The sequence below is a fragment of the Pistacia vera genome, unplaced genomic scaffold, assembly GCF_008641045.1.
Source record: "Pistacia vera cultivar Batoury unplaced genomic scaffold, PisVer_v2 Contig2, whole genome shotgun sequence".
Lineage (NCBI taxonomy): Eukaryota > Viridiplantae > Streptophyta > Magnoliopsida > Sapindales > Anacardiaceae > Pistacia > Pistacia vera.
Genome location: NW_022196001.1, coordinates 416,764 through 430,471, shown reverse-complemented (window position 1 = coordinate 430,471; position 13,708 = coordinate 416,764). Strand labels below are relative to the sequence as shown.

General features: G+C 34.7%; 1 protein-coding gene across 2 annotated transcripts; it reads right to left on the bottom strand.

Annotated features, from left to right (window-relative positions):
- Positions 1-3,562: 3,562 nt before the first annotated feature.
- LOC116128343 (probable protein phosphatase 2C 60) lies at positions 3,563-12,901 on the bottom strand. 2 transcript variants are annotated; one of them, XM_031414054.1, is made up of 11 exons: positions 12,757-12,901; positions 11,891-12,013; positions 9,840-9,903; positions 7,646-7,754; positions 6,884-7,037; positions 6,287-6,412; positions 5,430-5,553; positions 5,255-5,331; positions 5,029-5,081; positions 4,300-4,354; positions 3,563-4,217 (listed from the first exon to the last, which is right to left on the bottom strand). In XM_031414054.1, the coding sequence occupies exons 1-11, from the start codon at positions 12,877-12,879 to the stop codon at positions 3,954-3,956; spliced, it is 1,272 nt and encodes a 423-aa protein (XP_031269914.1). In that variant the 5' UTR covers positions 12,880-12,901; the 3' UTR covers positions 3,563-3,953. The 2 variants fall into 2 exon arrangements, with proteins under 2 accessions (XP_031269914.1, XP_031269916.1); XM_031414056.1 differs by lacking the exons at positions 9,840-9,903; positions 11,891-12,013; positions 12,757-12,901 and adding an exon at positions 8,803-8,896 and having other exon boundaries at positions 3,581-4,217.
- Between the last annotated feature and the right edge of the window lie 807 nt (positions 12,902-13,708).

Genomic DNA, 13,708 nt, shown 5'->3' with positions numbered 1-13,708 from the left:
TAATCATCATTAAATCCATGGGTTGGTGCGATTGTCAGGACCTAATCTGATTTTACGTCCCATTATCCATTTTTCAAGCCGATTTCACGCGATTTGGAGCAGGTTAGCGGACACATGGGAGCACCAGGGCGTTTGGCAGACCTGACATCCGTTTACCGTTCTGACGGGAGCAGGCCACGTTTCGTCACGCAACTCCATGTCAACCTTTAATTTCTTAGTCATAACAAAGAGGATATTGGTTTGCAGATGGGAAAAAAATTAATCAGCCAAACAATGCCTTTAAAATAACATAGTGTTACTTTCACAAAAAAAGAATAAATTTCCAAGTAGTTCCAATCAAGAAAGAGGCATCACTAGTCAAGCCAAATTACAAAATTCGTTAGGTCTAGCCAGAAATTATTAAAAAAAAAAAAAAATCTAAGTGATTGGTTTTTATGCTATGTTCTGGTGCACATGACATACCATCCTTATCAACCTATCACTTTCTGAGATTTAAATAATAAAAGTGGTTTACCAGATCAAATTACAAATATAAAATTTGGTTATTAAGATTTAAGATACTGGGTTGTGTAAAATTATTGAACATTTGACTTGGACTCATTTTACTTTTCACATTATAAATTTTGTCACAAATATAGCAAATTAAGTTTAGAAAGAAAAGAGTTCAATGGCAAACGGTTTGAAATTTTGCTGGCTTTTCCAATTGTTCTTGTCAAATGCCGTTTGATTGTGATATGAAACTTGCTGTTGAACTAGGGGAAACTAGTGATGGCAATGGGCCGGGCCGGGACCAGGTATCCCTTGGCCCAGGCCCAAGCCCGACCTCATGACATAGGCTCAAGCCCGGCCCGAGCCCGCTACGGGTATGATAGGCAAAGCCCAAGCCCGGCCCGACGGGTTTTTTATAACCATGGGCCCGGCCCAAGCCCACCTTTTTTAATAATGTTTATTTTTAAATATTAATAAATTTCAATTTTTTTTTATTTTTAATTTTAGAAATAGTTTTTAAATATTAATTGAAACTATTTTCGCAAATAATTTAAGCAATAATTGAGTAATTAAAACTCCATAATATTTGATTATACTAACTTTTCAGCTGTGCATAACATGTTATGGTGAAATCCACTTTTATAAGTTGAACCAAACCCATCTAACTCATTTAAAGGCAATTTTAACATGTTAAACCTTCAATATGGGATAAAAATTGAGGTTAGAGTTTGGGAAAAATAGATATATATAGGATAATATTGTAATTAAATATATAGTATAAGGGTAAATTAGTAAAATTAATACTAAAATTTTCGGGACGGGCCGGGCCGGGCCAGGCCTAAAGATGTACCCATGCCCGGCCCGTACCCGAGGTCGGGCCTTAAAATCAAGCCCAGGCCCAAGCCCAAGCCCGCCAACCTCGGGTAAAGCCCGCCTCTTTCGGGCCGGGCCGGGCCGGGTACCCGAAAATGTCGGGCCCATTGCCATCTCTAGGGGAAACTAGAGACTTTTTCATGAGCATCAAAAAAATCCCAGCTACCAAAGTGTCTAATCCAGAGTTCAGCGACTTCACCACCATTCGAGTTGTTATTTTGTGACACAAAGTTTAAATATAAAAACTACTTCTAGGTGATCAAGTAGTTTAATTGAGATTTTTGAATGCATTATTCAAGAGGTCCTAAGTTCAAGTTTCTCCTTAATTGTTAATAAGAATAACCACTAGAACTTTTATTCGATCGATAGTTTTAAGATTCCAAGAGATTAACTGAGGTGTCTATAAATTGGCCGGACACCTTGATCATGATAATAATAATAAAAAAGGTTTGAATATAAAAGTAGTTAGCATTTTAAATGTGGTCATCAAATGTTTTCGCAAATTAAGTCTCACAACCAATGTTTTAAAACCCAACCCGGGGCGAAACCCGGCAAAGTTTCTGGGTCCCGGGTTGACCGGTTTAACCGCTGGTCAAACCGGTTGACAAAAAATTTTAAAACTCAACAAATACACCCCTAAAAATTACCTGCAAGTCCCTACATGTTTGAACTTTATCAAACACACCCCAACTGAAAATCGACTGGCGACTGATCGGCAGCGGCGACACCCCAGATGCAACCCCAATCTTCCCCTAAGCCCATTTCCATTAAAATCTACCCAAGATCTGGCCGAAATAGGTTCTATTTCGGCCAGATCTTGTCCACGCCGATGCCGACAAACCTCTCCATCACCCAGGAATTACTCCCATGTTCCTCCCGACCTAAACCCACCTCACCACTCCCGTTAGTCTCGCCAATCGTCAGAAAAATCCCATTGTTGCCCCTGCCAGGTTTCTTCGATTTTCGATCGATTTACTCACTGGAAATCAACAACGCCACCACCATTGCATTCATCGGACCTTAGTCTTCAAAAGCCCTAACCTTCCGGTCGTCGATTGTTCGCTGATCATCCTCCCAAATCTTAGGGTTTGGGGGTGAATCGGAAAAGTTAAATTCGGCCCGTTGAAGCTGCTGAGTCCCGGTTAAACCGGTTAAACCGACCGGGCAAGGCCGGGTTTTAAAACAATGCTCACAACCCAAAAATTAATGTCGCGAGAGTTCAACCATTGTTTTAAAACACGGATCGGAGGGCAACCCGCTTTACTACCCAAGTCACGGGTCAATCGGTTGGATAGGTGATGTCAATAATAATTTTATTTTTTAAAAATTACATATTAACCCCTTAAATTTTAGTATATTCAGTTACCCCTAAAAAAATTCACATTAGTCCCTAAATTTTTATTTATTTCAAAAATACCCCAAAAAAGACTAATTAATCACTAAACTTTTGACATATCTCCAAAACACCCCTAAAAATTTAGAATTAATCCCTATAAATTTAAATATTACAAAACCCACCTAAAACCTGAATCGGACCGGAGAAGCTGTCGAGTCCCAGTCGAACAAGTCAGTCTTGGTTTTAAAGTAGAGGTTGAAACTGTTCAACAAGAAGCAGTCCAAGATTTTAATCGACTTTTCAAATTATTTTGGTTCGTTATTGACTTGACCCACTAAATACAAATTGAACCTCTTCAATTATAACTAAATATTAGTCGTACACTACATACACAAAATAAAAAAAAACAAAAAATCTTATTTATATATCTAACTAATATCCTTTGTCAAAATATAAAAAAATAAAATTTATGTTTAGAGCAATCATACAAATACTTATTCCCAACGTCTCAAAATTTTTTATTTACTACTGTTTGGAAACGGAATACTGGTTTTGCAGAATAATGAATGAGCTCCCCAATATGTTATAAACATGGTGATGGTGAACTACGTTTGAATAATCGAGTGATTCGATAAAAACTCTGAAATATATTACTTAATAAGTTTTAAGTTCGAATCCCTCCTTGAATGCTAATAAGAATAACCACTAGAATTCTTATTCGATCAATAATTCCAAGATCTAGAGAGATTAATTAGAATACGTGTAAACTAACCCATACACCTCCTTCACATAAAAAAAACAAAAACATGGAGGCAGTACAAAAGTACCACTATTTATCGCAAAGGGGGAGTAAATTACCAGACATACAATCAGAAGGCTGAATTTTTTCAAGGAAAATAAAAAATAAAATTGCACAGAAAGCTGGGTTGTTCACTATTCAAGCAACTCGGACAACTTATATACGCACAGGATCAGGATCAAATATCATCCCAGTAACAAATCGTCAATGTGTTTGATCCATTCATCTCCTAAAACTGATCAATGCGCGCTTACATTTTAATACTCAACACAACACATATACAGAATATTAGTCATCAAAGCTTATCTAATCAATGAAAATGCTCTTCAATATTTACAATCGTATCATCAGAATCACTTTTTAAATGTAAAATTTCAGGTCCGTAATTCTTGTGCTCACCGTAGCTAGCAGATAGTAGAAAATGCATTACCAATTTGTCAGTAGAAATGGCTCCGACTACTTCGATTCAGTTTCTGCTGGATTTCTTTCAGGCTCAGATTGTGATTCAGTCTCTGCAGTACTTATTTCAGGCTCAGATGGTTGATCACAAGAAGATGGTTGATCGCAAGCAGATGGCTGCTCAGCCACAGAAGCACCAGCATTAAAAGGTTTTTTAAACTGAACCAAGATCATGGTCATGTTGTCACATCCTTCACCACCAGCCACCGGAGCCAAACACTTTTCAAATACTCTCTCGCAGATGGTAGAAAGTTTAGTTTCCTGCACAGATCAAGTGACCTCAGATGTTAGTTACCACAATGACAACAGTCAAAATATATCACCAGGGGTCTCAGAAACTCACTGTGGCCAACTGATCCCGTACATAATCCACAAGTTGTTGACTTGAAAGGCAGTCCCTAATGGAAACAACAAAAATTCATCAATTAAGCAAAATTTATAAATAATTGAAGTTCCAACTGTTAGCCAAGAAATCAACACACCAAACACAACTTATAAGTGCACCAAGAAGCAGATAGCCAGATACTAGCAATGAAATCTTAAGGGTCTAAAAAAGAGGGCCTATGCCGCCATTAATCCAGATACTAGCAATGATAATTCCCCCATTTTTTAGGGGGTGGGTCATAGCCCAAAGCTAATTTTTGTTCCCCTACCCTATCCCCAAGGATTGAACTCGGGTGGCCAGCCAAAGAAATCAAGAATAATTCTCCTGCTTGTTCAATAACATAGACTTCTAAGTCAAAGCGAAACTGATATTTAACGTATGCGCCTTTTTGGCTCATAAGAACTATCAACAGCTTCAGGAGCAATAGTTTGAAAAAAAGAAAACAAACACGATCCAAACCATGCTCATAAGTAATAAAGAATATCAGTGGCAATTAATTAAGTTCACACAAAGTTAGGGAATTTACTCAAAAGTACTGTGAGATTTTAAATATAAATATTATCTCTAATTCAGCCCATACAGCATTTAGAGAGCATTTCAACAGAGGGGAAGAAAGCATGTCGGAGGGAAATAGATTTTTCATTAGCAACTGTTTCTATATATAATTTGAAGTAGTAAGTAACTTACCAAATCCCATCACAAGCTAAAACCAGAAACTCATCATCATCACAAAGCTCAATCTAATTCAAGGGCAAAAAGAACATAATTAGACAGTAACACACAAAACACATATACAGAATTTAAATAAGTATCAAAAACAGTAAAAATAATCCTCAATGGCTCTATTGCCAAGTGAAATTGCAAAAATTGCAAGCCAAAAACTACATAATGCATAAGTGCTGATGCAACGTACAGTAGTTATATCTGGATTGGCAGTCACAATCTGCTTTTCAGCAGGCAACGCTTTGTTCAGCTTGAACTCCACATCTCCTGCAACCAACAAAAATTTAATTGTTTAAGGAGTTGAAATTAAGGTGAAGGAAATCTCTAAATTCTCCCCTTCAAGTGGGGCTGAAATAAATCTTTACCAATAGCTCTTGCCAAGTTTAAACTTCCATTAACACGTCCAACTTGTATAAAACCACCAGCTTTCAGTATCCTATCTCTTTCAACCTCAAGGTCAGGCTTGTGATCTTTAGATAAGTTATAAGCCTGCACAAATTGATATTAATAAAACAACGCACATGAAAATTTAGATGTACAACATTATTTAGGAGTCTTGGTTCAGAATAAATCAGAATAACTAGTGATAGGTTCAGGTGCAACCATTTGGCTAATATCTAATCTTATGATAAATGGGACTAAAACCAGTGATGGCTGCAAGTGTAACCCTAGGGCACAATGAGAAATGTATGGGAAGAACAATACTACACCTACAAAGTTCGGATCCCTTATATCTTCAACCAATGTGGCACCAATTTGGCAGTTGATTTTAGCAAGCTTTATCACTTGTCATCCTATAATTAAGGTGGTGTTGCCAAATTCAATTGCCACATCAGTTGGGATTCCAACTTTGCGAGTATAGTATCATCGATAAAGAAAATAGCATATTGCAGAAAACCCCAAGGGTTGGGTTTGAGTGGTTAAGCCTTTGGCTTCAATCAAGAGTCAAGCCCGATCTCCCTTAAGGGCACCTACTTAAGGTATTATATCTCACAGATTTCGTTACTACCAAGAATGTAGGTCCAACAGCAGTCTTAGTTTATAACTCAGTGAAAATGTTAGGACATGATTGAGAGATTACTAAATATTAAAAAAAGAAAAACCCTCATCTGCATTCATGCAAGATATAGAAAGATGTCTTTGGACTTATAGTGTCACCAACATCCCTCTTGTCCTTCCTACAACACCCCTCATGCCTTCATATAAATGCCAGACAAAATACCTGACCCTTCCTCGATAACACGCAACGAGAATCGCCGGCATTTGCAACAACAAGTTGCTGGTTTCGAATGATTGCAACACAAGCTGTGCTTCCGCAATTTGGTCCATGAAAATCAGAATGAGGACCCTATTTACAAGATAAAATCATGTTATTTAAAATCTATATAACTATAACAACTAGCAGATGAATAGACAACCAATCAAGATGTATATAGGCCTTATATCTACATAAGAATAGGCATTAGAAGATGTATATAGGCATTAAATTTTAAAGCATATATTTCTAAGATGGCACAAGCTAATGATCTTTCACACTGTTGATAAACATGATTTATCATGTGAGTGACATGCAATCTATCTTAGAGAGATTTTACCAAAACTTCCTATATGAACTTAGAGCGATTCACCAAAATTTACGATTTTATGAATTAAACTTAAATTAGGAAAAATGATAGCTTCAATTGAACCAGTCTCAACTTTAGCATATTGAAATGAGCATTAATGCTCCCAAGTGCTGAAAGAAATCAACTGACCAAAAGGTAGAAAAACTGTGCCATTGCCACATAAAATTAGAAGTATGTTTCCTACAGTAAGATACCTCCTCAGAAGTCCAATCATCAAAATGGTCTTTAACTTCACTACTCCTAGGAGACCATATTAACCCTTCAATCATGCCTGAAAACTTATCCATTTTATCTCCCAATACAGCTAATTCTCTCCAACCCCTTTGACCACGCATCATCTCATCCATTCTGTACAGAAACATTACACTAGTTGGAAGATGATAAAAATAAAATAAAAGTTTTACATACCAAATATATATATATATATATATTCATGGAAGTAACAAATATCATCCTAAAATACATTTTCCTGCCAGTTTATTAATTAAAAATTGAAGCCAACCATGGCAAAAGTCAATGAATGTATGCACTACGACTGTAATGCAGCATGAGTAGAATACATAGGACTGATCAGATCCAGTAAAAAGTTGCCATCTTTCTGTCTAATGAGTGTCCAGCAATAGAGCACAATGTCAATAGCAATGATTGGAAATATTAGCAATGGAACAACAAAAGAGTCCAAAAAGTATTTACACACAAAAATCTCATATAAACTGAATTCACAAAAAAACTTTGGAATAAGAAAATCTGCTTTTAATGGTATGTAAGAAAAGGTTTATGACAGTAACACAGTTTATGTGGAGTATTGTAAATCCATAGTCCAGTATCAGATATCAAACTAAATAACGCATGACACTTACAGAACAGGGACATCTCATCTGCCTCATACTCAGACCATGACTACATTAAGGCACCTGTAGAAAATTTTCAAGTCTGAAGATACTAAATAAAATAACCTGAGGAAAGCTTTCTGTGCAGAAGTGCCTATATCTCCAGCCGAATAAGCTTCATGCTTGAGCACTTGTTGGTGAAGATACTTGGCACAGAACTTAGACACTGCTTTACCTACAGATTTATGGACTTTGTTAGGACAAAACATGACAGTATATCACCAACATATAAAAAAGAAAGACAATACTGCGAAGGTTTTGAAAACATCAAGGCACCCATCATACAGTCAAGACCAATACAGCATAGCTCAGTCCTCTCATCTCTGAGACAATTGCTAAAGGCAAAGGTAAAAAAATAAAATATGCACTCACCTTTGACGCCAAGACTCATCCAAAGACCAAGAAGTTAAGAAAATCAGATAGGAAATAACAAAAACTAAAACTGCATTTTGGCATAAGTCAATTGGAAGACCCCTGGCAAGTTAAATACTTGTCTAAGCTTGTACCATATAATTAGACTTACTAAATTCCTCCTAAGTTACAAAAACATAACTGTACAAATTGTATACTGTGTTAACTAAACAAAAAATGTGTTCAGAAAAAAATCAGTCTAAACGAAAACAACCACTCAATCTTGTATATGCCAGGTGTTTCATGACATCTATAAATACAGAGGACAATGTCAACCCTATTGAAGAAAGCATACAGTAACTCCAGATAACTTGAAACTGCTAGTATTAATAACTATGAGAATCAAAACGCCTTTTAACTGCATGCAGTGACAAGGTCTGAAAGTGTTGTTATAGTGAGAAGACTCCCAAACTTGCAAAAGATGACCCAGAAGTAAGCTGAAACTGAATCATCAAAAATAGTTTTCTGCTGATCACCAAAGCATGCACATATATCCATAATGAAAGCAAATCAATTCATCATTATTGTTGACAACTGTCATGAAAAGTTAAATTACAATGAAAGGTGAAGGAAAAAAATATTAGAATTCGCTTATACATTGGAAATAGCAGCATGCTTGTATTTCATAAATTATTATCCTCCAGTGGAATTTAAGGAAAAGCTTTGACATTCTAAAGGAGCTGAATGTCATGCCGTCTCCTAATGACCCCAAACAGCATGTGCAAATGGAAGAAATTTTCAACAAATAATACTTAAATATATAACAAAAACAAATAACTGAATTCAGAAAATTACAGAACTTGGATGCTAACCTCCGTGACCATCATAAACACCAAAGAAAGATGTACAATCGTCCAAGTCCGGATATGCTGCATGCTGTAGAATACTCATATGAGTTTAGCATGCATAGCGAAATGCATTTGTTTTAGCAAATTATGAAGCTGTATTTCATTAATTCCTTCTCCGAAGAGATGACAGATATGCCACATTATTTAGATAGCAGAAACACATTTAAAAGAGGCATACTCTTATCAAATCCCAAGTAAGCCACATTAGTCTCCCAACACACTCAGCATATTAACATACATGGAGCATATCTTTATTTCAGTTGAAACTCAAAAACACCAATTTTGATATATAATAGTAATAATAATGAACTAAATGAAGTTATTATAATTACCAACAATTTTAGAATAATCAAGTGCTTTAGTCAGTATGCAACATATTTCCCTAGGTTCTAATGGAAATCAAACAAAATGATAACCTTAGCACAAACATATCAGTGTAACGCAATAACAACCAAAAAAAATAACTGACTCTAAAATATCCTATACAGGATACCCAAATCTGACTTAACCCAAACAATTTTTTACTTGCTTCTATAGAACTAAGCTGGTTTTTGCTTCATAAAATTCATATATTGTACTAACTATCCCAATGATACAAAAAGGGACCTATATCCATATGCCCAGATTCAAATTCATATGCCTTTTCACACCACATCAATAGCATGTTTAAAACGACACTTTCTTCTTTANGAAAGCAAATCAATTCATCATTATTGTTGACAACTGTCATGAAAAGTTAAATTACAATGAAAGGTGAAGGAAAAAAATATTAGAATTCGCTTATACATTGGAAATAGCAGCATGCTTGTATTTCATAAATTATTATCCTCCAGTGGAATTTAAGGAAAAGCTTTGACATTCTAAAGGAGCTGAATGTCATGCCGTCTCCTAATGACCCCAAACAGCATGTGCAAATGGAAGAAATTTTCAACAAATAATACTTAAATATATAACAAAAACAAATAACTGAATTCAGAAAATTACAGAACTTGGATGCTAACCTCCGTGACCATCATAAACACCAAAGAAAGATGTACAATCGTCCAAGTCCGGATATGCTGCATGCTGTAGAATACTCATATGAGTTTAGCATGCATAGCGAAATGCATTTGTTTTAGCAAATTATGAAGCTGTATTTCATTAATTCCTTCTCCGAAGAGATGACAGATATGCCACATTATTTAGATAGCAGAAACACATTTAAAAGAGGCATACTCTTATCAAATCCCAAGTAAGCCACATTAGTCTCCCAACACACTCAGCATATTAACATACATGGAGCATATCTTTATTTCAGTTGAAACTCAAAAACACCAATTTTGATATATAATAGTAATAATAATGAACTAAATGAAGTTATTATAATTACCAACAATTTTAGAATAATCAAGTGCTTTAGTCAGTATGCAACATATTTCCCTAGGTTCTAATGGAAATCAAACAAAATGATAACCTTAGCACAAACATATCAGTGTAACGCAAAAACAACCAAAAAAAATAACTGACTCTAAAATATCCTATACAGGATACCCAAATCTGATTTAACCCATACAATTTTTTACTTGCTTCTATAGAACTAAGCTGGTTTTTGTTTCATCAAATTCATATATTGTACTAACTATCCCAATGATACAAAAAGGGACCTATATCCATATGCCCAGATTCAAATTCATATGCCTTTTCACACCACATCAATAGCATGTTTAAAACGACACTTTCTTCTTTAGAAGCCAAGAAATGATGCTGTGGCCAGAAATGATATATATTCCTTTTTGGTCCAGAAATAAGTGCCAAGAGAATTTAGGATAGTCATCAGTCCTTTATTTAAACAGTTTTAACCAAATTTTAGTGCTAAGGGTATTTTAATAGGTTACTGAGTTTTCTGGAACGGACTGTAGGTCCATTAAGTCAGATTCAAGTCTAACGTGGAATTTTAAGTGTTTATTACTCACAGATACTATTCCATATCAAGGTAAAGCACCTATAGACTTGGTAACTTTAGTATAAACCTGACTCTTTTAATGGACCACAATCCTGCTAAGCTGTAAACCAGAGGTTTTCAATTTCTCCAAAATTCTTCTTAAGAAAAAGGAGCCTATATCTAAATACAACAAAGCATTCCTAAATCATCTCCCCTTCTAATTATTTGACCAAAATGAGAAGGTAATAGACTATCTATGGCAATGATATGCAAATCAGATTATATTGACAATATAGGTAAGATAATATGGCTGTAAAAATTTGATATGTTATGGACCATTACTATTGTATTTAATGGAATTAGAGCTTTAGTATATTCTTAGACTATCTGTTGAAACTTTTAGCGCTACGACGGTGAGTACCAACGTTTAACAAGTATCTACTTTCGTAATAAAATATATTCTTGCATTATCAGGCTACTGTCTTCTTATAGTTTTGGCGATTAAAAGAGCACCGCTGTGCTCAATTAACAATTTACAAGAACTATATAAATATCACAAAAACTTCTTGTCCCACTAAAAGCTCCCATGCATTTCCAAGCCTTTAAGAGATTCCAGGGCACTTTCAAATAGCTGCCTCTTTCGAACAAACCAAAATGAAACTGAATCAACATGACATCAACACACTGTCCACACAGTGCAACATAAAATTAGCTGCAAATTATAAATTGTAATACAAAATTATAATGAGTGACAGGAAAGATACATCATTTTCACATTGTAACTAACCTATTAATTTACCATAGTGCTCCTTTATTAACAAGAACTAAATGAGGAAAGTGTATGCCAATATTATATTTTCAACATGTTAGTTAAAACCCAATTACAAACAGCAAATGCAAACATAAACCAAGGATTCAAGTCAAGACTTATACTATATTACTGATCGGCATTGATACCAATGTCCCTACATTTTCCTATTTTACAAGTCTAATACTGTCAAAGTTCTATAAGTCTTACACGAGCTCCACATTTCAAAATACAAATTACTGTCTTTTTGTAAGTTTCATGTTGCTCTTCAAAATCAATATCCACCAACACAGTATGATTCACCCTAAAAGTAAAGTACTCACAGCATCTTCCATTGTGGCACGCCAACCTTGCATGGACGACACCCCATATCGAAGACTCTCATTTTCGCCATCCTCAGACAACTTCTCAGTCTTGGGGGTGCTCAGATATACCCCCATTTCGTTCTGCAACCACACAAAATAGCCAATTAATCATCAAAACCAACACAAAACCTGTCTTTCTTTCACTTACATTCAAACACATTCTTTATTCCTAATCTTTCCATTTTAAGAAAAAAACACAATCTGATTCATGAACAAACAGCATCACAACTCACACGGAAGATCTTCTAACCAATCAGATAACCCGATCAACTTAAATCACATAACAGATCCTATAAACAAGCTGAAACTAACGGGTCCATTTGGTTTCCAAACAAAAACAACGAAAGAAAACACAAGAAACTCAAGTTTCGTTGACTCCAAACTCAATAAAGAAACTCAGCACTGAACAGTCAACGTTTTCGAACGCAATACAGTACTTTCTCCTAAGTTTTCATATTTTCTCGCGTTTTCTCGGGAACCAAACGGATCATGAAAATTAACAACAAAAGCAACAAAAAATGGAATGGAAATACAGTACTTAATAAAGAAAGTCAGCACTAAACACTAAACAGTCAACGGTTTTGAACGCAATACAGTACTACTTTCCCTTAAGTTTTCAAATTTCCTCGCGTTTTCTCGGGAACCAAACGGATTATGGAAATTAAAAAACAAACGCAACAAAAAAAAAAAAAAAAAAATGGAACGTAAAATGGAATGGAAATAATGGAAAGTTAGTAATGGAGATCGAATCAACTGAAGAGAATAACAAAAATAGAAAATAAACAATTAATGAGAAATTATATTAAAGAAAAAACAATAATTACTGTAATTTGAGCGTCCGTGCAGTTTTGAGCAGAGAGCGAGAGGGGGAGAAGATGGCGAGTGATAGGAAAGAGAGAAGTGGTTTTATCTTTGATTTGGGGACCTAAATCTCTTTGTTTTGGCATTTAGTTTTTGGAGTGAAACCAGTTTCTGTATCACGTGCATTCCACGTGATGACCTAGATCTTTTTTTATTAATATTTTGATTATTTTAATTTCTTCCTTAAAATGGGGAAATTACACGTCAATTGACGTGATTAAAAAGTCTTAGATTTAGATACACGATATTCGTACGTGTCACTTTTGTATTTTAAGAAATTATATATGAATAATATTGCATTACATGTTAATTAATGTCAAAAGTATTTTTTGTTCGATTATCTATTAAGTCAATATGATTTATATATAATTATGAATATTAATTTTTTTTAATTATTTGGTCGCTTCTCAAAATGTGTATAAAAAAAAAAATTACAACTTATTCGAATAGAGTTAATGGAAAAAAAAAATAAAACATTTAGAATAGTTTTTTATTATTAATTTCCCAAAATAAACTTTAATATACAAAAACATATTAAGTCAAATTTATTTAATTGAATAGGTATATTTTTTTCTCTTTAAACAAGCTAAATTTTTTAGCTTTTCCCATAAGCCTTAAAATTTTTATAGGTACTTTTGAAATGTAATCAAACAACTTCAAAACTTTCCAAAAATGTTTATAGATTTAAATAATTTTTTTTTTTTTTTTTAATGACTGGGAGTGTTTAGGCCACTTATGTGCACCTCAAGCTAATCCCCAAGCTATTAACAATCGAAGAAATACTTGAATCAAGACATTTTGAGTAATATACCTAAGAGTCTCTATTGAACCACTTTGCGACATAGAGGTAGATGACTTTGATCTCCTTTCATAAACTCTTTGAGTTTATTTAAAATGTTAGAAAATTAAAAATAT